The sequence below is a fragment of the Ovis canadensis genome, chromosome 24, assembly GCF_042477335.2.
Source record: "Ovis canadensis isolate MfBH-ARS-UI-01 breed Bighorn chromosome 24, ARS-UI_OviCan_v2, whole genome shotgun sequence".
Lineage (NCBI taxonomy): Eukaryota > Metazoa > Chordata > Mammalia > Artiodactyla > Bovidae > Ovis > Ovis canadensis.
The window spans coordinates 34,860,118-34,884,497 of record NC_091268.1 but is presented as its reverse complement, the minus strand read 5'-3'; the positions used below and the strand labels follow the sequence as shown (position 1 = coordinate 34,884,497).

The 24,380-nt window shown below is 38.2% G+C and overlaps 1 protein-coding gene across 1 annotated transcript in view; it reads right to left on the bottom strand.

Annotated features, from left to right (window-relative positions):
• LOC138428861 (phospholipid-transporting ATPase ABCA3-like) overlaps positions 1–24,380 on the bottom strand; it is a 199,605-nt gene that overhangs the window by 18,991 nt on the left and 156,234 nt on the right. The window contains exons 20-22 of the mRNA XM_069569794.1: positions 17,910–18,097; positions 17,307–17,477; positions 16,714–16,904 (exon numbers count right to left, since the gene is read on the bottom strand). Coding sequence (XP_069425895.1) covers positions 16,714–16,904; positions 17,307–17,477; positions 17,910–18,097 — 550 coding nt within the window. The remainder of the gene's footprint in view (positions 1–16,713; positions 16,905–17,306; positions 17,478–17,909; positions 18,098–24,380) is intronic.

Genomic DNA, 24,380 nt, shown 5'->3' with positions numbered 1-24,380 from the left:
TTGGTGTGTGTCTTGGCATGTTTATCCTTGGGTTTACTCTGCATGGCACTCTTTGTGCCTCTTGGACTTGATTGACTATTTCCTTTTCCATGTTGGGGAAATTTTCAACTATAATCTCTTCAAAAAATTTCTCATATCCTTTCTTTTTCTCTTCTTCTTCTGGGACCCCTATAATTCAAATGTTGGTGTGTTTGATATTGTCCTGGAGGTCTCTGAGACTATCCTCAGTTCTTTTCATTCTTTTTACTTTATTCTGCTCTTCAGAAGTCATTTCCAACATTTTGTCTTCCAGCTCATTGATTCATTCTTCTGCTTCTGATATTCTGCTATCGATTCCTTCTAGAGTATTTTTAACTTCAGTAGCTGTATTGTTTATCTCTGTATGTTTATTCTTTAATTCTTCTAGGTCTTTGTTAATTGATTCTTGCATTTTCTCCATTTTGTTTTCAAGGTTTTTGATCATCTTTACTATCATTATTCTGAATTCTTTTTCAGGTAGTTTGCCTATTTCCTCTTCATTTATTTGGACTTCTGTGTTTCTAGTTTGTTCCTTCATTTGTGTAGCATTTCTCTGCCTTTTAATTTTTTTTTTTAACTTATTGTGTTTGATGTTTCCTTTTCCCAGGTTTCAAGGTTGAATTCTTTCTTTCTTTTGCTTTCTGCCTTCCTAAGTTTGGTCCAGCGTTTGTGTAAGCTTTGTATAGGGTGAGATTTGTGCTGAGTTTTTTTTTTTTTGTTGTTGTTGTTTGTTTGTTTTTCCTCTGATGGACAAGGCTGAGTGAGATGGTAGTCCTGTCTGCTGATGATTTGGTTTGTATTTTTGTTTTGTTTGTTGTTTAGATGAGGCATCCTGCACAGGGTGCTACTGGTGGTTGGGTGATGCTGGGTCTTGTATTCAAGTGGTTTCCTTTGTGTGAGTTCTAACTACTTGATACTCCCTAGGGTTAGTTCTCTGGTAGTCTAGGGTCTTGGAGTCAGGGCTCCTACTCCAGAGGCTCAGGATTTGCTCTCTGGCCAGGAACAAAGGTTCCACAACTGGTTTGTTATGGCATTAAATGAGATTAAAGCAAATATCCAAAAACAAGAAACCAAAGATGAACCCCAGACAAATGGCAGTTACAAAATCAGGCAAATAATAATTAAAATAATGGAATATACATATACACCCATGAACGAAGTGAAACCAGTCCAACAAAAATAAAGTACAGTAGATTGACCCAGCAAACAATGTAAATCAAAAATTATATTTACCAGTTAAGAACAGAACTAACTAAAGCACAAACTGGAAAAACCAAAACTAAAGCAAAGTGCCCAGTGGGGAATAAAACAATGAAAACAAAACTAGCAAACATGTTGAGAGGAAAGGAAAGAAAGAAAAGAAAGAAAGAATAGGCATGCAAAGTTAAATAGAGGTAGATGAAGAAGATTTATATACATCAAAGATTAACTGCAAGGGGAAAAGAACAGTAGGAAAGCCAAACAAAAGAATAAATGTAGAAAAAATATACTAGGCTTTTTTAAAAAATTAAAAATTAAAATTCTAAAAAAGAGAAAAGAAAAAAAATGGAAGAAGAAAAAAGGAAAAAAAAAAAAAAGAAAAGGAAAACTCCACAGAACTGCAAAAGCCCAACATAGAGGCAGAGGTTTATAGCAACAATAAAATGTGTGACTGAATATACACATATACATATACACCCATATGCAAAATCAAAACAGTCCAACAAAAATCAAGTACAATAGATCAACCTAGTGAACAAAGGAAAACAAAAATTATATCTACCAGAACAAAACTAACTAAAGCACAAACTAGAAAACAAAACTAAAACAAGGGACCAATTGGAAAATAACGCAATGGAAATAAAACTAACAAAATGTTGAGAGGAAAGGAAAGAAAGAAAAGAAAAAAAGAATAGATATGCAAAGTTAAATTGAGGTAGACAAAGAAGATTTATATATATTAAAGATTAAGTGCAAGGGGAGAAGAACAGTAGGAAAAGCAGCCAAAGGAATCCATGTAGAAAAAATAATAATAGGTCTAAATAATTAAAAATTAAAATTAAAAAAATAGAAAAAGGAAAACTCCACAGAACTGCAAAAGCCCAATGTAGAGGCAGAGGTTTATAACAGCAATAAAAAGTGTGACTGAAGGGGAAAAAAAAGCTCAAAAGCTTAATTAGCTTTCATAGTAGTATAGTGTATAGTGAAGTCGCTCAGTCATGTCCGACTCTTTGCGACCCCATGGACTGTAGCCCACCAGGCTTCTCCATCCATGGGATTCTTCAGGCAAGAATACTGGAGTGGGTTACCATTTCCTTCTCCAGGGGATCTGCTGGACCCAGGGATTGAACCCATTCTGCATTGGAGGCAGACGCTTTAACCTCTGAGCCATCAGGGAAGCCCAATTAAATTTCATAGTGTCAAAAAAATTGACAACTACAACAGGCTTTGGGGGAGGAAAAAAACAAAAAAGCCTAAAGACTACAGAGCAAGTCAAAACATAAGAATAATAAATGTTTTCTTGAGTCACTGCTGTCAAAGTCCTTTTTCTCGCTGGGAGTCACAGTCCACCTCACTTCCCTAGGATGCCCTCCAACACTGTGCTGATCTCTGGACCTGCTGTGGGGGCATCTCAGACTCTAATCTGGTCCTTCTCCTATATGTTCTTGCCTCCAATGTCCACAGCTATCAGAACTAGTGTGGTTTCTTTTGTGGGAGCTCTCAATGACCTTTTATACATTTCATAGACACAGAGTCTGCCTAGTTGATCGTGTGGATTTAATCTGCAGTTTGGACAGCTGGTGGGAAGGTTTTGGGTCCTCTTCCTTAGCTACACTGCCCCTGGGTTTCACTTGTGGTTTTATTTCCACCTCTGCATATGGGTCGTCCACTGGGGTGTGCTCCTGAGGCTGCCCTGGAGGACTTGGGTTTGCCCCTGTGAGGGCCAGGTGTGGAGGTGGTGCAGCTGCTTGAGTTGCAGGGGTTCTGGCAGCACCTAGTACTCAGGGGACTTGGCAGCTAGGGAGGCAGGAAATGTGGTGCTCTAGAAGGGTATAGCAAACAGTATTGACCAATATGCTCCAGTATTCTTGTTTGGAGAACCCTTCTCCCTGACAGAGAAGCCTGGCAGGCCACAGTCTACAGGGTTGCAGAGTCGGACACTACTAAAGTGACCCTGCGTGCATAGACGCAAGACTTTTATTGCCTGTGGCAGCTTTGTTCCAGTGAGAGTTGAGCTTGAAGGTGGCGCAGCTGCTTGGCTTGTGGGGACCCTGGAGGCGCCAAGTGTGCAGGGACATGGACTGCCTCTGCTGCACGAGTTATGGCACTGTCAGAGTCTTCTTTCTAGCCTCTTTTAGCTGGTGATCAGAAAGCCTCTTTGGCCAGTCTTTGTCCATAGTTCCACCCTTTCAGGCACTTAGAGGGCTCCCTTGCCTGGGGTCCTTCTCTGTTGTTCAGTGCATCAAGCCCATAGAGGGGCCTCCCTAACTGGGGTCCTACTCTGTAGATTGGCATGTCAGGCACTTAACAGGGCACCCTGGGTAGAGCCCTACTCTGTAGTTTGGCGCGTTAGTCACTTAAAGGAGCACCCTGGGTGGGGTCCTGCTCTGTAGTTCAGTGTATCAGGCATTTGACGGGCTAACCTCTCTATTGTTCAGCTGCCGATGCTGGCATGTGGGGAGAGAGAGGCAATAGTGATTGCTCCACCCACTATGCGTGATTCAACAGTATCGCCTTGCTTCCGTGGCTGCCTGACTTTCCTCCACAGGCATTTCCTACCACAATCTCCTCCCTCGCCTCCCCTCAATACGACTCTCTGAGTCAACAGCAGTCCTTACCCTGGGATTGCTCCACACTCCCCAAACTAGCTCCCAGCTGCTGTGCCTTCCAGGGGACCCTTGTCCCTGTCCTGGGTATGTACGGCTGTGGCAAGGACTGTCTGATTCTCATTGCATTTAGGCTGCCACAGATCAGCTGTTTCACTCTCAGCCTTAAATGTTTCTCCTCTGACTCAGACCATTGCCCTGATGTGGGGATTGGATCCCTGCTTCAGTTCCGCCACCCGCCAAGGGCAGGTCCAGTCCTATTAACACTCCTGTTTCTCCCTCTAGTTTCCTCATCCTACTGAGTTTTGCGTGGCTCTATATATTCTTTTGGAGAAGGCAATGGCACCCCACTGCAGTACGCTTGCCTGGAAAATCCCATGGATGGAGGAGCCTGGTAGGCTGCAGTCCATGGGGTCACTAGAAGTCGGGCACGACTGAGCAACTTCACTTTCATTTTCACTTTCATGCATTGGAGAAGGAAATGGCAACCCACTCCAGTGTTCTTGCCTGGAGAATCCCAGGGACAGGGGAGCCTGGTGGGCTGCCATCTCTGGGGTCACACAGAGTCGGACACAACTGAAGCAACTTAGCAGCAGCAGCAGCAGCAGCATATATTCTTTTCCTCTGGTTAGGTACTCCTGTCTGCTCTCAGCCTGTGTTCTGCATGCACTTTTGTGTCTGAAGGTGTATTCCTGATGTATTCGTAGAGAGAGAGGTACTCCATGTCCACCTACTCCTCTGCCATCTGGTTCTCAATCTTGGTTTTTTGAATGCTGAGTTTTAAGCCAGCTTTTTCACTCTCCTCTTTCACCCTCATCAAGAAGCTCTTTAGTTCCTTTTCATTCTGTGCCATAAGGCAGGTGCTAGCTTTGTATCTAAGGTTACTGATAATTCTCCCTGCAATGTTGATTCCAGCTTGTGCTTCATCCACCTGGCATTTCATATGATGTACTCTGCATAGAAGTTAAATAAGCAGGGTGACAATATACAGCCTTGATGTACTTCTTTCCCAATTTTGAACCAGTCTGTTGTTCCATGTCTGGTTTTAACTGTTGCTTCTTGACCTGCATACAGGTTTTGCAGGAGGCAGGTAAGGTGGTCTGATATTCCCATTTCTTTAAGAATTTTCCACAGTTTGTGGTGATCTACACAGTCAAAGGTTTTAGCGTAGTTAATGAAGCAGAAATAGATGTTTTTCTGGAATTTTCTAGCTTTTTGTATGATCCAATGGATGTTGACAATTTGTTCTCTGGTTCCTCTGCCTTTTCTAAATCCAGCTTGAACATCTGGAAGTTCTCATTTCCCATACTGTTGAAGCCTAACTTGAAGGATTTTGAGCATTACTTTGCTAGCATGTGAAATGAGTGAAATTGTATGGCAGTTTGAAAATTCTTTGGCATTGCCTTTCTTTGGGATTGAAATGAAAACTGAAATTTTCCAGTTCTGTGGCCACTGCTCAATTTTCCAAATTTGTTGGCATATTGAATGCAGCCCTTTCACAGCATCCTCTTTTAGAATTTGAAATAGTTCAACTGGAATTCCATCACTTTCACTAGATTTGTTCATAGTGATGGTTCCTAAGGCCACTTGACTTCACACTCCAGGATGTCTGGCTCTAGGTGAGTGATGACACCATCATGGTTATCTGGGTCATTAATATCTTTTTTGTATAGTTTTGTGTATTCCTGCCACCTCTTCTTAATATCTTCTGCTTGTGTTAGGTCCATACCGTTTCTGTCCTTTATTGTGCCTATCTTTGCATGAAATGTTCCCTTGGCACTTCTAATTTTCTTGAAGAGATCTCTAGTCTTCTCTATTCGATATACAAGGTACAGCAGTGTTAGTTATCTTTATCATATTGTACATTACGACTCTAGTATTGTACTTATTTATCTTACAACTGGAAATGTGTGCCTTTTGACTGTTTTGATTTAATTCCCTCCCCTCACCCTACTAGCCCTGGTAACCATAAATCTGATCTCATTTTCTATGAGCTTGGTTTTGAAGTGTAACTGACCTACAACACCATGTTAGTTCCTGTCACACAACATGTTTTTGTTTATTCATGCAGTTGTGTCTTACTTTTTTGTGACCCCCATGGACTGTGGCCACCAGGTTCCTCTGTCCATGGGATATCCCAGGCAAGAATAATGAAGCACATTGCCATTTCCTTCTACAGGGGATCTTCCTGACCCAGGGAGTGAACCTGAGTTTCCTGCATTGTAGGCGGATTCTTTACCACTCAGCTACCATGAAGTTTCACTATTCCTATGCATTTCAAAACGATCACCATGATAATTCTAGTTTCATCTTACAAAGATACTACATACTTATTGACTATATTCCATACATTATACATTTTATTTTATGCTCATTACTCATTTATTTATAACGGAAGTTGGTACTTTTTAACCTCCCTGACACATTTCTCTCCTTCTCCCACCCTTCTTTTCTCCGGAAGCTGTTGGTTTTCTATATCTATGACTCCTCTTTTGTTATGTTTATTCATTGACTTTGTGTTTTACTTTCCGTGTATAAGTAAAATCATACAGTATTTGTCTTTGTCTGATATTTCACTTTGCATATTTTCATTCATGTTGTCACAAATGGCAAAGTTCCATTCTTTCTTGTGGATGAGTAATATTCCATTTCATATCTTCTTTCAAAAAATTTATTGATTTTTGGCTGTACTGGATCTTCGTTGCTTTGTGTGGGTTTGCTCTAGTTGCAGCAAGTAGGTGCTACTCTTCATTGTGGTGCACAGCCTTCTCACTGCGGTGGCTTCTCTTATTGTGCAGCATGGGCCCTAGGTGGGTGGACTTCAGTGGTTGCACCACGTGAGTCTAGTAGTTGTGGCACATGGGCTTAGTTGCCCCTTGACATGCGGAATCTCTCTATACCACATGACTTGTGGAATCTCTCTATACCACATGACTTGTGGAATCTCTCTGATCCACAGGGATCAAACCTGTGTCCCCTGCAATAGTAGGCAGAGTTTTAACCACTAGACCACCAGGTATGACCTTCCATATCTTCTTTACCCATTCATCTATCAGTGGGCACTTGGGTTTGTTCTATATCTTGTTTATTGTGAGTCATGCTGCAATGAACATGTGGGTGCATATATCTTTTCAAATCAGTGTTTTTATTTTCTTAGGATAAATACCCAATAGTGGAATTGCTGGATTATATGATAATTCTATTTTTAAGTTTTTGAGGAATCTCAGTACTGTTTTGCACAGTGGCTGTACCTATTTACATCTCTATAAACAGAGGATAAGTGTTCCCTTTTCTTCACATCCTCACCAACACTTGTTGTTTGTTGTCTTTTGGATAATAGTCATTCTGACAAGTGTGAAGTGATAGTTCATTGCCATTTTGATTTACATTTTCTTTATGGTTAGTGATGTTGAACTTCTTTGCATCCCTGTTGGCCATCTGTATGTCTTCTTTGAAAAAAAAGTCTACTGTGGTCCTTTGCTATGTTTTAACTAAGTTGTTTTGGGTTTTTTTTTGATGTTGTGTTGTATGAGTTCTTTGTATATATTGGAAAATAACACCTTGTTGACAAATATCTTTTCCCATTCAGTAGGCAGACTTTTTGTTTTTTTGATTATTTTCTTTGCTGAGCAAATGTTTTTTAGTTTGATATAGTCCTATTTGTTTTTTTTTGTTTGCTTTTGTTTTCCTTGCCTGAGGAGATTAAGATCTCCCCAAATATTGCTAAGACTGATATCAAGAGTGTACTGTCTATGTTTTCTTCTAGAAGTTTTATTGTTTCTAGTCTTATATTTGTCTTTAATCCATATTATATTATATGGATTATACTATTTTTATATTATTATATATTTTTGTATATGGTGTGAGAATGTAGTCTAGCTTGATTCTTTTGCACTTAGCTGTCTAGTTTTCCCAACACTGTTTGCTGAAGATGCTGTCTTTCCCCCATGGTCTATTCTTGCTCCTTTGTTATAAATTAATTGCCCACATAAGTTTGGTTTCATTTCTGGGCTTTCTATTCTGTCCTACTGATCTATGTGTTTTTGTGTCAGTTCTATACTGTTTTGACTACTGTAGCTTTGTAGTATAGCTTGAAATCTTAGAACATAATATCTCCAGTTGCATAGAATAAGGTTTTAACTTCAGACCTTACATTTGAAGGAACAGTCACCATCTTCATTCTTTTCTAACTGCCTTCAAGAGGGAAATGCTTCCCATCAACCCAGTTAGGAAGACTGAGAATTTCTCAGATCTTTTCTATGAGTATGCTTTTTTCAAACTTCTTGTTCCCTCTTTGAGATGAATTCTTAAAATTTAATGCCTCCTGTCAATCCTGCTATGCCAGCCAACGTAATGACAGTGTGCCATCTGCTTCCTATAGAGTGATAGTTTGATGCTCAAGTTTGTGTGCTTTCACCCATTCTGCAGATTTGGGCCACCTTTCTGTCAGACATACAGCTGGCCTACCAGCTGTCTTCAGAGGCTTACTCTTAACACTCTTGGGTTGTACACAAAGTCAGCCACAGAACGTGGGTCACGTGTAGGTGAGGTGTGTAGAGCATTGGTACTTCTATGCTATTGGGGAGGGGCCTGAATATGAGGTGTCCCCAGAAACTCATGGGTTGGCTCTCTGATAAGGTCTACAAGTGTTTGTGAGATCTAAATCACCTTTATACCATCTGAGACCCTTGGCTGCTATTCTTTCAGTTTGTTCCTGTATCCAGTCATGCAGCATATTCAGTGCTCTGAATGGGGCAAGAAATAACTGTTTTTTTTTTTTTTTTGGCACTATTCCACACAACCTGGGAAGCCAGGCGTTCACTTAAATGCTCTTAGTTTCTCTCATGGAAGAAATTGTAGACCAAGAAGTTTCCTTTTGGCACTGAGAAGTGTCATCTTGTGATTGAAGTGACACTGGTAAAATAAAACTGTTCCTCTTACCCTCATCAATGTGAGGTTAATCTTGGATTTTTTTTACTCATTGGTATACTGGAACTTCTGCTGGACTCTCTGACTTCTACAGAGGCACGCTTTCATGAGGTAACTGTCAAAACTGGTATCCTTTGTTGGGAAGACAGTAGAAAATGCTATTTTGTCATTTTAATGACATCATTATTATTTTAAGTAAACTTTTGACTGTTAGGTAGATTAAAAATAAGAAAAATAAAAGTTTTAACTTTTATCTTCACTTGTTCCTTCTTTAGTGCCTTTCTTTACTTACACAGATTTAAGTTTATACCTGCATCATTTTCCTTCTCTTTAAAGAATTTCTTCGAACATATCTCACAAAGCAGGTCTACTGGCAAGAAATTTCCTCAGTTTTTTTTTTTTTTTTGCTTGACAGTCTTTATTTCTCCTTCACATTGAAGAGTAATTTCTTTGGGTACAGAATTCTAAGTTGGTGGTTTTATTCTCTCAACACTTAAAATATTTCACTCTATTCTTTTCTTGCTTGCATGAGGAGAAGTTGGATGTGATTTTTTATTTCTCTATAGCTTAAGGTGTCTTTTTCCTCTGGCTTCTTTCAAGACTTTTTCTCTGATTTTATGAAGTTGAGAAATGATATCCCTAAGCATAGTTACTTATTTATTTTTGGCATTTATTGTATTGGTATTATCTGAGCTTCCTGGATTTGTGGTTGGTGTTAACATTAATTTGGAGGAGATTCTCAGTCATTGTTTCAAATATTTTTTTCTGCCTCTTTTTCTTTTATCTGGTATGCCCAACATTATGTATATGTTACACTTTTTGTAACTGTCCTACAGTCTTTGGATATTTTACCTCCCACCCCAGTCTTTGTTTTCTGTGTTTTTTATTTTGTGTGTTCTATTGATATGTCCTCTCAGTTCAGTTCAGTTCAGTCACTCAGTCATGTATGACTCTTTGCAACCCCATGGACTGCATCACGCCAGGCTTCCCTGTCCATCATCGACTCCCGGAGCTTACTCAAACTCATGTCCATTGAGTTGGTGATGCCATCCAACCATCTCATCCTCTGTCATCCCCTTCTCCTCCTGCCTTCAATCTTTCCCAGCATCAGGGTCTTTTCAGTTGAGTCAAACTTCTGAAGTATTGGAATTTCAGTTTCAGCATCCTTCCAATGAATTTTCAGGACTGATTTCCTTTAAGATGGACTGGTTGGATCTCCTTGTTGTCCAAGTGACTCTCAAGAGTCTTCTCCAACACCACAGTTCAAAAGCATCAATTCTTTGGTGCTCAGTTTTCTTTATAGTCCAACTCTAACATCCATACATGACTACTGAAAAAACCATAGCTTTGACAAGATGGACCTTTGTTGGCAAAGTAATGTCTCTGCTTTTTAATATGCTGTCTAGGTTGGTCATAACTTTTCTTCCAAGGAGCAAGCATCTTTTAATTTCATGGCTGCAGTCAGCATCTGTAGAGATTTTGGAGCCCCCCAAAATAAAGTCTGTCACTGTTTCCATTGTTTCCCCATCTCTTTGCCATGAAGTGATGGGACCAGATGCCATGATCTTAGTTTTCTGAATGTTGAGTTTTTTTTTTTTTTTAATTTTAAAATCTTTAATTCTTACATGCATTCCCAAACATGAACCCCCCTCCCACCTCCCTTCCCATAACATCTTTCTGGGTCATCCCCATGCACCAGCCCCAAGCATGCTGCATCCTGCGTCAGACATAGACTGGCGATTCAATTCACATGATAGTATACATGTTAGAATGTCATTCTCCCAAATCATCCCACCCTCTCCCTCTCCCTCTGAGTCCAAAAGTCCGTTATACACATCTGTGTCTCTTTCCCTGTCTTGCATACAGGGTCGTCATTGCCATCTTCCTAAATTCCATATATATGTGTTAGTATACTGTATTGGTGTTTTTCTTTCTGGCTTACTTCACTCTGTATAATCGGCTCCAGTTTCATCCATCTCATCAGAACTGATTCAAATGAATTCTTTTTAACAGCTGAGTAATACTCCATTGTGTATATGTACCACAGCTTTCTTATCCATTCATCTGCTGATGGACATCTAGGTTGTTTCCATGTCCTGGCTATTATAAACAGTGCTGCGATGAACATTGGGGTACATGTGTCTCTTTCCATTCTGGTTTCCTCGGTGTGTATGCCCAGAAGTGGGATTGCTGGGTCATAAGGTAGTTCTATTTGCAATTTTTTAAGGAATCTCCACGCTGTTCTCCATAGTGGCTGTACTAGTTTGCATTCCCACCAACAGTGTAGGAGGGTTCCCTTTTCTCCACACCCTCTCCAGCATTTATTGCTTGCAGATTTTTGGATCGCAGCCATTCTGACTGGTGTGAAGTGGTACCTCATTGTGGTTTTGATTTGCATTTCTCTAATAATGAGTGATGCTGAGCATCTTTTCATGTGTTTGTTAGCCATCTGTATGTCTTCTCTGAATGTTGAGTTTTAAGCCAACTTTTTCACTCTTTTCTTTCACTTTCATCAAGAGGCAGTTTGGTCCTTCTTTACTTTCTTCTGTAAGTATGGTGTCATCTGCATATCTGAGGTTATTGATATTTCTCCTGGTAGTCTTGATTCCAGCTTATACTTCATTCAGTACACCATTTCTCATGATTACTCTGAATATAAGTTGAATAAGCAGAGTGACAAAATATAGTCTTGACATACTTCTTTCACAATTTGGAACCAGTCTGTTGTTCGATGTCCAGTTCTAACTGTTGCTTCTTGACCTGTGTAAAGATTTCTCAGGAGGCAGGTCAGGTGGTCTGGTATTCCTATCTCTTTAAGAATTTTCCACAGTTTGTGGTGATCCACAGAGTCAAAGGCTTTGGCATTGTCAATAAAGCAGAAATAGATGTTTTTCTGGAACTCTCTTGCTTTTTTGATGATCCAATGGATGTTGGCAATTTGATCTCTGGTTCCTCTGCCTTTTCTAAATCCAGCTTGAACATCTGGAAGTTCTCAGTTGACATATTGTTGAAGCCTGCCTTGGAGAATTTTGAGCGTTACTCTGCAAGTGTGTGAGATGAGTACAATTGTGTGGTAGTTTGAACATTCTTTGGCATTGCCTTTTGTGGGATTGGAATGAAAACTGACCTTTTCCAGCTCTGTGGCCACTGCTGAATTTTCCAAATTTGCTGGCATATTGAGTGCAGCACTTTCACAGCATCATCCTTCAGGATTTGAAATAGCTCAACTGGAATTCCATCACCTCCACTAGATTTGTCCATAGTGATGCTTTCTAATGCCCACTTGACTTTGCACTCCAGGATGTCTGGCTCTAGGTGAGTGATCATACCATCGTGATTATCTGGGTCATGAAGATCTTTTTTTGTATAGTTTTTCTGTGTATTCTTGCCACCTCTTCTGAATCTCTTCTGCTTTTGTTAGGTCCATACCATTTCTGTCCTTTATTGAGCCCATCTTTGCATGAAATGTTCCCTTGGTATCTCTAATTTTCTTGAAGTGATCTTTAGTCTTTCCCAATCTATTGTCTTCCTTTATTTTTTTTTGCATTGATCATTGAGGAAGGCTTTCTTATCTTTCCTTGCTATTCTTTGGAACTCTGCATTCCAATGGGTATGTCTTTCCTTTTCTTCTTTGCCTTTCACCTCTCTTCTCTTCTCAGCCTTTTGTAATGCCCTCTCAGACAGCCATTTTGCCTTTTTGCATTCTTTTTTGCTGTATCATCTTGATCACTGCCTCCTGTACAATGTCAGGAACCTCCATCCATAGTTCTTCAGGCACTCTGTGTATCAGATCTAATCCCTTGAATCTATTTGTCACTTCCACTGTATAATCATAAGGGATTTGATTTAGGTCATACCTGAATGGTCTAGTGGTTTTCCCCTACTTTCTTCAATTTAAGTCTGAATTTGGCAATAAGGAGTTCATGATCTGAGCCACAGTCAGCTTCCTGTCTTGTTTTTGCTGACTGTATAGAGCTTCTCCATCTTTGGCTGCAAAGAATATAATTAATCTGATTTTGGTATTGACCATCTGGTGATGTCCACGTGTAGAGTCTTCTCTTGTGTTATTGAAAGAGGGTGTTTGCTATGACCAGTGTGTTCTTTTGGCCAAACTCTGTTAGCCTTTGCCTTGCTTCATTCTGTACTCCAAGGCCAAATTTGCCTGTTACTCCAGGTGTTTCTTGACTTCCTACTTTTGCATTGAAGTCCCCTATAATGGAAAGGACATCTTTTTTGTGTGTTAGTTCTAGAAGGTCTTGTAAGTCTTCACAGAACCATTCAACTTCAGCTTCTTCAGCATTATTGACTAGGGTATAGACTTCGATTACTGTGAAATTGAATGGTTTGCCTTGGAAACAAACAGAGATCATTCTATCATTTTTGAGATTGCATCCAAGTACTGCATTTGGGACTCTTTGTTGACTATGATGGCTACTCCATTTCTTCTAAGGGATTCTTGCCCACAGTAGTAGATATAATGGTCATTTGAGTTGAATTCACCCATTCCAGACCATTTCAGTTTGCTGATCCCTAAAATATTAGTGTTCACTCTTGCCATCTCCTGCTTGACCACTTCCAGTTTACCTTGATTCATAGACCTAACATTACAGGTTCCTATGCAATATTGCTTGCTATAGCATTATTGTTCCATCACCAGTCACATCCGCAACTGGGTATTGTTTTTGCTTTGGCTTCACGTCTTCATTTTTTCTGGGGTTATTTCTCCACTGATCTCCAGGAGCATATTGGGCACCTACCAACCTGGGGAGTTCATCTTTCAGAATCCTATCTTTTTACCTTTTCATACTGTTCATGGAGTTCTCAAGGCAATAATACTGAAGTGGTTTGCCTTTTCCTTCTACAGTGGACCATGATTTGTCCTCTAGCTTAGTGGTTCTTTCCTCAGCCGTGTCCAGTCTACTGAAACCATCAAAGACATTCTTCATTTCTGTTAGCTTTTTGATCTCTAACATTTCTTCTCGGTCCTTTCTTAGGATTTCCACTTGTCTGCCTACATTGCTCAGTTGTTCCTGAATTCTGTCTACTTTGTCCATTATAGCCCTTGGTATATCAATTATAGTTGTTTTCAATTTCAGGACTGACAATTCAAACATCCTTGTCATATCTGGCTCTAACATTGCTCTATGTCTTCGAATTGTGTTTTCTTATTTTTTGGTGTTCTTTGTATTTTTTTTTTTTTTTTGATAGCCAGGCTTCCTGGGAAGGAGAATGGCTATAAATAGGCATTTTGTAATGTGGTGATGAGGGCTTCCCTGATGGCTTAGTGGTAAAAAATCTGCATGCCAAAGCAGCAGACATGGGTTCTATCCCTGGGTCAGGAAGATCCCCTGGAGAAGGAAATCACAATCCACTCCAGTATTCTTGTGTGGGGAATCCCATAGACAGAGAAATATGGCAAGCTACAGTCCATGGGTCTGCAAAGAGTTGGACGCAACTTAGTGATTAAACAACAAGAAATCTGGTGACGAGTTGTTGGGGAGAAGAAGTGTGCTATAGACTGTGTATATCTCAATTCAGTGAGCCCATGCCTCTGCACTGTGAACTTTACAAGTGTTTTTCAGTTCTTTCTCCTCTCTTTTGTGCAGCATGATGGCTGAGAGTTGGCTGGAACCTCTCTGAGGTCATTTAGGCTCTGATAATACCCTAGAGCCTTGTTAAGGTCCTGGAGGTAAATATCACAATATGTAGGAAACCTCCATAACTGGCCCCTCTGGGGTGGTTACCCTTTAGAGGTGTCCACACAGTACTTTCAGCAATTCAATTGCAATTCAGGTTTTCCCACCTTGGCACTGGTTGCCCTTGGAGTTTCTGTTAGACATTCTCTGATCTGGTAATCCGTGATTCCCTGTATTTGCCTATCTGTCCAATATTGGCTGCAGTGGTTTGCCTTTACTTCTTTTTCAGATCCTAGGAAGATGTGTTGATTTTTTAGTTTGTTAAGCTTTTTACTTGTTACTAGGGCAGAATGTAAGTTTTTAACCTTCTTACATTCTGGGCTGGCAGCTAAAGCATTTGTTCATTTTTGAAGGTCCTTGCTTAGTGGGAATCTTAGATTAAGCTTCTGACACTGCAGTGGGTTCAAAGTTATATCAGTACTGGTATTGAAATACGTTTCAAGGAAAACCAATTTTTGCATTTTATTATCGTCTCTATCAGGTTTTAGCTTGATAATTTTTTTCTGTTCTGTTTTGGTTCTTTGAATTTTTTTCTCCCTTTTTTCTGAGTCTAAGCAAATAATTAGAAGCATGTTTACTTTATGTTTTCCAATATGTATTTTTATTTTAATAGTGGTTCATTTCTGAGAGAATAATCTGTCATGCTGTAGAAAGAGGAACTATTTTCTCTGTGGCCTTTTAAAAAAATGAATGATGTCTTAAATTCTTTGCTACTAGAGGGAAGCATTTAATTGAAACAGTCTTCTAATTCCTAGAGATAATTTTAGGCTGAAATGTATATTTAAGTTGCCTTTCACATGTTATAGTTCTTTCTTTATTCCTTTTCTGGATAATTTTTATGCATAGGTCCCGTACATAAAGGGACCATCCTTTCTAGTTTGTTATCTTTAAATGGGGAAGTTTTATTTGAAATAGCTAATTTGCTCAAGGATAGCATGGGGAAAGATTGCCAGTTCAGTAACTTTCCATATGTAGTTTCACATCCAAGCTATTGTGTTCATCACCTCTTTTAAGACAAGTTTGGCCTCAGTTTTTTTGTGTCCTCTATTACCTTCAAGTTAAACAGGATATTGGAATGGCTCATAGTATGTGTATATATATATATATATATATATATATATATATATATATATATGCTTCTGTGTGGTTAATTATCTTCAACACTGCATACAAAAAATCCTTCACAAATCTTTCCATATGAATGAATGGCTAAACGAATATCCAACTGGCCTGATGGACATATTTATTAGAATATTCTAATATAATTAATACTAAATTAATGATCTTTCCTACATTATGGTTCTTCCTCTCTAATTGATCATTCCCCCCCCCCCCACCAACTGCCTCTCTCTCTCTTTCTCTCTCTCTCTCTCTAAGTTGCTTCAGTTGTATCCGACTCTGTGTGACCCCATAGATGGCAGCCCACCAGGCTCCCCTGTCCCTGGGAGTCTCCAGGCAAGAACACTGGAGTGGGGTGCCATTGCGTTCTCTCTCTCTCTCTCTCTCTCTATATATATATATATATATATATATATATATATATATATATACATATATATATATATGTTCATTTCCTATAATTTTTTCCTCTCCATACTTACTGTCACTTCCTTAGTGCAGGCCAATACCGTTTATTGCTTTATCATTGTTATAGACTCCATGCTTTTAAACATGCATCCTAACCATCTGGCTACCACACTGTTGATAGAGTGATCATTCAAGTTAAAGACTACAAATAAAGTAGTGAGAGTACAAATAAATAGAAGCTGGCTATAAATTTGTTTATCATGGGCACAGAGAGGCACTTGCTGAAATTAGTACACAAAGGCTGAATAAGTTTTTATGTCAAACATCCAGTTCATTTCCTTGAAAGAAGAAAAGGGGATTTGCATTTCATAAACATTGCCTGACTCAGTAATCAGGGAATGGCAGAGGAAAGATGCTCAAACAGAAGGGAAACCTTAAAAATTATCAAGGGTAAAAAATAGAGACTTAACTTCAATAATTTAACTCTAAATGAATAAACTTGAATGGATGTATCTTACTAGTTAATTCCTACAAGAGACTGGTGAGAACCTCTGCTATTTTGAGAAAGCTTCTTAGCATAATCAGGGATAAATTTATAGAAAAATTATTTCTAAAGGAGCCTAATATAAAAGCTCAATAAACATCAATTATTCATGGAAAAAAGTTATTGAGTACATGCAGCAGAACAACATACGTGACTTAAAACAATTTTCACAAGTAAGCCCTATCTACATTACCTGGGAAATTTGTCTCAATGAAATTTTTGAACTCCTCTAGTTTATCTTCATTATCATCAATGTTAATCTTTGCTGTCAGAGTGTATATATTACCAAACTTGTTCTTGAGGTGACGTGGGCTGCCTAGGCACTTGAACTTCCCCTTTACCATGATGGCCAGTCTGGTACAAAAGGCCTCACATTCTTCCATGCTAGAGGCACAAAGGATATATGGATGAAGAGACTCCCTCTCAGAAGCAAAATTTTATATTTCAAAACAGAGCTACGATTATAAGGTGACACTTATAGTAAGAAGGCTTTATATTGCAAGTGATCATTACTAAGACAATATTTGGAAAGAGGAGATTTAAAGATTCAAAGCAGTTGATTTCTAAATTCACAAGAGAAACACTTCCCTGACTTCCTACCTTCTACCAAGTCTGGATTTCAGAACTTAACTGAGTATTCTAGATTTTACCTAGGAATCAGCATTTGCTAACAGTCCCTCTTATGTACGTCACGTACTTAGACAAGTTCACTGACATTTCCCTGACTCAAACTAATTCTCTCTTATACCCTTCTAACTTTCATCCAAGTCTCCTAATGGGTCATACCTGTGGGAAGATATGACGATAGCTTTGCCACTATTACATATCCATGTAACTGCGTCCCACATTTGGCGCCTGGCTACTGGGTCCATGCCAGTAGATGGTTCATCCAGGAAAACAACTGAGGACTTTCCCATTAGGGCAATAGCAGTATTCAATTTACGTTTGTTTCCTCCACTTTATTGTCAAAGAAGGAGAGAGAAAGTGCAGGAGAAAGAAGAAATAAGGTTATCATTAATTCAACAGAATTAGCTCATAGATCCACAATGCTGTGTATACACCAACTCATTTTCATTGAAATGACTTTTGGAGGGGTATGCTTTTTAGCATCATCAACAAATATTTTTGTTTTAAAGAGATAAATAACCATAGGGATACAGGAATGAATGTGTTCTTTTTGAAATGCAAAGGCTACAGATCATGTCTGCAAAAGGTTAATTTCATACAAATGTGATCTGCATCTGAACCCTGATGGGAAGTAAGGCTATGTCACCATCATTGCTTCTGTGTGACAGAGTTGTCAGGTTGAGTTTATAGGCATTCATTCTAAACAGCAGGAATACAGATGGGCACTAGGCAGCTTAATAAATAAGCAGCATAATGTCTTACCTGTATGTGTGGACCAGCTTGTCAGCATGGGTTTCCATGTGCATTGAACACAAAAATGTTTCAACATACATGCCAATGTCTGGCTCAGGAACACCCCGCAGCCTGGCGTACATGATCAGCACTTCCCGACCTGTCATGTGGCTCAGCATGGGGTCAGACTGAGGACAATAGCCAATTCTTGACCTAATCTGAATCAAGAGGGTAATTCATAAGCAATAAACCTAAGTTGATTATTCCATTGAACATACAGTAACATGGATGAGAGAGAAAACCTGAAGTTTCTAGCCCATGCCAGCAAGAAGATGTGATACTCATAGAGCTCTGAATAAGAATTATTTCTTTTTCAGTCTAAAGAAACTTTACACCTGGAACCCACTGTAGTAAAATGGAATACTAATATCCCTCACTGGAATTTTCAGTACATATCTATTGTGCACTGCAATGCACCCAAGATAACTCTTTGTTAGATGAAATTGCATATTCAAATATCACTAGGAAAGAGCCATTCAATTAAATCTATTAAAATAATGTATAGAATTTCACTTCCAGTAGTAGCCAGTAACTTCTACTGAGCCAACTATCCCACAGATGAAAATTATCATATACATTATATATATCTTCTATGGGCTTCCCTGGTGGCTCAGATGGTAAAGAATCTGGCTGCAATGTGGGAGATCCAGGTTCAATCCCTGGATTTGGAAGATCCTATGGAGAAGGAAATGGTTACCCACTCCAGTGTTCTTGCCTGTAGAATTCCATGGACAAAGAAGCCTGGTGGGCTATTGTCCATGGGGTCACAAGGAGTCAGACATGACTGAGCGACTAACACATATCCTTACAAATTGAGTTGGCAAAAATGTTCATTCAGGTATTTCCATACCATCTTACAGGAAAACCCAAACAAACTTTTTGACCAATTCAATACATATAAATACAATAATAAATAAGTTTAGCTATATTGAAATAAAAAGCTTCTGTACAACAAAGGAAACCATCAGTAAAATGAAAGGGCAACCTACCAAATGGAAGAAAATATTTGTGAATTATATACCTGATAAGGGGTTAATATCCAACATATAAAAGAACTCATACAACTCAACATCAAAAAGACAAACAATCTGATTTAAAAAATAGGCATAGGACCTGAATAGACATTTTTCCAAAGGAGATATACAGAAGGCCATCAGGTACCTGAAAAGGTTCTCAACATCATTAATCATTTGGGGAAATGCAAATTAAAACCACAATGAGCTTTCACCTCACACCCGTTAAAATGGCTATTATCCAAAAGATAAGAGATAACAAATGCTGGTGAGGATGTGGAGAAAAGGGAACTCTTGTGCGCTGTTGGTGAAATGTAAATTAGTGTAGCCACTATTGAAAATAGCATGGAGATTAAAAATAGAAGTATCGTATGATTCAGCAGTTCCACTTCTGGGTAGGAAAAAAATGAAGGAAGGAAGGAAATGAAAATCCTCCCTAACTCAAAAAGATATTTGTACCCCTACATTAAGAATGCAGCATTATTTACAATAGCCAAGACATAGAAACAACCTGTCGATATATGAATGGATAAAGAAGGTGTAGTATATCTATACAATGGAATATTACTTTAGCCATAAAAGAATATTATTTTACTTTACTTCATTGAAGAATAAATCTTTGAACCTTTCTCAGAAATTATGATTGTTTCAGTTTTTTCTATTCTATTTCTTCTGAGGTCAGTTTTAATAATTTGTATGTAACTAGAAAATTAGTTTTATTAAAGATTTAAATTTTATTTGCATGAAGTTGAATCAAGTACTTTGTGTTTCTTATAATTTCTTTTCAATATATTTGTGTTCCCTCTCTTTTTTAATAAGTTCATCCATATCTTTATTTTTACAGTTCTAGTTTTGACTTCTTAGTTGGTTGGCTCTATATTTTTATATATTAATTTATGTACTTGTCTGCATTTACACTTTTATATGCTTTCCTTCCATTAATTTTTTTCTGAGACAGGTGTTTATAAGCTGTTTATTTTTATTCTTTTTAAAATTGAAATATATATATAAGATTGTTTTTTATTCAATTTTTTAAATTTTTATTTTTTATTCAATTGTAATCAGAGAATATATATTTTTATACTTGGAAATACTGTTTTTCCAATGTATGGCATAAAAATATCCATACTCACAAATGAATTATTTTTGAGAGATATAGAATTTGATATGTATCAATCATGTTTACCATATTGACTATTGATTAAGTTGCTTATGTATTTTTTGTTTGTATTTATTTTCTACTGACATGGTCTGTCTTAGACTAAAAGAACAGAATTAAACATTTCATATATTGGGTTGGCCAGAAAATTCCTTCTTTTTTAAAGTAAAAATAAAAGACATATTTTTCATTTTTACTTTATTGAACAATGTATTCACCAATTTGTTCCATTACCTTCTGCTATTTTTCAAGCAACTTCATAATTCCATCTTCCCAAAACTTTTTATTTTTTTGAGCAAAGAACATTTCCAGGTACCTTTTACAGTCTCCCAAGGAATTGAAATTTTTTCCATTAAGAGAATTTTGTAAAAACTGAAATAGATGAAAATCTGAAGGTGCAAAGTCTGGTGAATACCATGGGTGAATCAGAACTTCCCAGCCACACTGTAACCACTAGTTTTGACATGGTTATCAAAGAAACATGTGGTCTTGCATTATCCTGATGGAAGGTTATGCCTAATTCTGGATGCCTTTCATGGAGTTCTGCCTTTAGTTGGTCTAATTGGGAAAACTATTTTTTGGAATTAATCACTTGATTTTCCAAAAAGAGCTCATAATACTCCCTTCCAATCCCACCACATACACACCACCTTCTTTACATCAAGACCAGCCTTTGGTGAGGTTGGTGGTGGTTTATTTCACTTGCTTCAGATCTCTTCTGTTCCACATTATTGTACAGTATACACTTTTCATCATCTGTCACAATTTGTTTTAAAAGCAAAATGTCTTCATTACATTTTGGTAGAGAATCACGTGCAGAAATATGGTCAAGTTTTTTTTTTTTTTGCTTAACTTATATGTAACCCAAACATCAAAGCAATTAATACAACCGAGCTGGTGGAAATGATTTTCGACACTTAATTTGGTTATTTTGAGTATTTGGCTATATCCCCCATGGTACAACATTGATTGTTCTCAATTAATGTCTTGATTTGATCTCTGTCAACTTCAACTGACCTACCCGACTATGGACCATTGTCCATGAGAAATCTTCAGTATGAAACTTTGCAAACCACTTCTGACACTTAAAAAAAAATTCTAGAAGGCTTTTATTATCTCTGCCCAGGGAGATAGGACTTAATATTTTCTGTAAAGGAGAAGGTTCCCATTAAAATTGTTTTGTCACAGGAGGTAAAGATATCAGATTAGGTTTGGTGCAAAATTCTCTAGTTTTGCTAATTTACCAGGAGATATATATATATTTTTTTCATTTAAGATTTATGCCACAATCATGTTTCCCTGTTGCAACATAGTTTTTGATATTTTCACAATTTTTCCTGGTTGTTTTTTCTCTCTCCAATCTTTATTTTTCTATAATATACATATTTAATTGAAGTATAGTTGACTTACAATGCTTCAAGTAAACAGCAGGGTGATTCAGAAAGAGATATACCCATTTATTATTTTCCAGATTTTCTCCATTATAGGCTACTACGAGATATTGACTATATTTCCCTGTGCTACACAGTAAATGTTTGTTGCTTGTTGCTTATCTATTTTTTTAAATTAGAAATCTAACATTCTATTTATATTAAGTCAAACAAGTGAAGTCAAATGGCAAAATTTTTTAGTTAAAAATGGTAACTTTTCTAAAATATATGTATATTATACATACTATTTATATATATGTAAACAAAAGCTTTTATACTACACTTGGTAAAGGTTTGAGAAAGAACATTAAAGAAAAAGAAGAGATGAAGAAATTGGAAAACAAACTAAATGAAACAGAATATGAAATAGAAAATGTGAAACAAACTAGATAAAAGTAAAAGATCACCATATAGTCCAGTTGTTTTTAAACACGTCTACTAATTAGAAATATATCTGAAGATTTGGAGGAAAAATTTTGTATTTTTCAAAAAATTCCAAGATGATGTTAATATGCACTTGGATTTTAAGAAGTGATTATAGGTTTTTCTATTAAATCATAGTTTTGGTTTATATAAAATTCTATTTTTTAAATTGACCAGTCATGATACAATGGTAAGTGAGTAATAGTTGCACAATCACAATAGTAAAAAATGTTTATCAGTTTTCACAACCAACAGCCAGATGAAAAATAAAAGACAATTACAATTGCAAACCACAATGGGAACATGATTAACCTAACAATATAAAATAATACATACTATTTTGGAGGGGTGTCAAGCAGTGATGTGGTAAGCGGAAATACAGACATGCACATGTTTTTCATGCACACAGCCAGTCTATGTCTTTTGGTTGGTGCATCTAATCCATTTACATTTAAGGTAATTATCCATATGTATGACCCTATAGTTTTCTTAATTGTGTTGGATTTATTATCTGTAGATCTTTTCCTTTTTTTGTTTTTTGCCTAGAGAAGTTCTTTTAGCACTGGTTGTAAAGCTGGTTTCAGTTCAGTTCAGTCCCTTAGTCATGTCTGACTCTTTGCAACCCCGTGGGCAGCAGCATGCCAGGCTTCCCTGTCCATCACCAACTCCCAGAGCTTGCTCAAACTTTTGTCCATCGAGTCAGTGATGCTATCCAACCATCTCATCCTCTGTTGTTCCCTTCTCCCCCTGCCTTCAATCTTTCTCAGTGTGGTGCCAAATTCTCTTAACTTTCACTTGTCTGGAAAGCTGGTGATTTCTCCATCAAATCTGTATGAAAATCTTGCTGGGTAGAGTATTCTTGGTTGTTGGTTCTTCCCATTCATCAGTTTAAATATATCATGCCATTCCCCTTCTGACTTGCAGAGTTTCTGTCAAGAAATTAGCTTGTAATCTGATGGGCGTTCCCTTGTATGTTATTTGTTGTTTTTCCCTTGTTACTTTCAATATTTTATCTGTCCCTAATTTTTGTCAGTTTGATTACCATGTGTCTCGGTATGGTCCTCCTTGGATTTATCTTTCCTGGGATTCTCTGTGCTTCCTGGACTTGGTTGACTACTTCTTTTCCCATGTTAGGGAAGTTTTCAGCTATTATTATCTCTTCAAATATTTTCTCAGGTCCTTTCTCTCTCTCTTTTCCTTCTGGGACCTTTATAATGCCAATGTTGGTGCATTTAATATTGTTCCAGCAGTCTCTTAGACTGTCTCCCCTTCTTTTCACTTAAAAAAAAATTCTGTTCTGCAGAATTGATTTCCACCAGTCTGTCCTCCAGGTCAATTGTCCATTCTTCTGCCTCAGTTATTGAGTTACTGATTCCTTTGAGTGTATTATTCATCTCTGTTCTTTAGTCCTTGTAGGTCTTTGGTAAACATCTCTTGCATCTTCTCCATTGTCTTCCTGCGATCTGGATCATCTTCAATACCATTATTCTGAATATTTTCTGGAAGATTGCCTATCTTCTCTTCCTTTATTTATTTTTCTTGGATTTTATCTTGTCCCTTCATCTGGGATATAGCTTTCTGCTTTTTCATCCAGATTAACTTTCTGTGATTTGGTTTTTGTTCTAGCCTCTGTGGGATGATGGCCCTTCTGCTTCTTCTGTCTGCCCTCTGATGGAGGAGGCTAAGAGATTTGTGTAAGCTTCCTGACGGGAGGGACTGGCAGTGGTAAAAACTGGTCTTGCTCTGGTGAGCAGGGCCTTGGCCAGTGAAGCTTTAATTCCATTATCTGCTGATGGGTGGGGTTGTTATCCCTCCCTGGTAATTTTTTGGCCTGAGGCAACCCAGCCCTTGGGTCTAGGGCTCTATGGTCAGGTTAATGGTGACCTCCAAGAGGGTTTATGCAAAGGTGACCTTTCCAGACTGCTGCCACCAGTTTGCCTGTCCCTGTGGTGAGCCTCTGCTGACCCATGCCTCCACAGGAGACCCTTCAACACTACCAGGTAGTTTTGTTTTAGTCCCTTGTGGAGTCACTGCTTCTTTCCTCTAGGTCTTGGTGCACGCAAGATAATGTCCGTGCTCTTCATTTAAGACTGGAGTCTTATTTCCCCAAGTCCAGTGGAAGTCCTATAATCAAATCCCATGGACCTTCATAGTCAGATTCCCTGGGATTCCCAGTCCCTTTGTCAAAGCCCCAGGATGGGAAGCCTGATGTAGGATTCAGAAACTTCACAACAGTGGGAGAACTTCTTTTATATTAATGTTCTCTGGTTTGTGGGTCATCCACCAAGTGGGTATGGGATTTGACTTTTATCGTGATTGTGCCCCTCCTACAAACCTGCTATGGCCTCTTATTTGTCTTTGGATGTAGGGTATATTTTTTGGTGGGTTCCAGCATTCTCCTGAAGCTTCCCAGGTA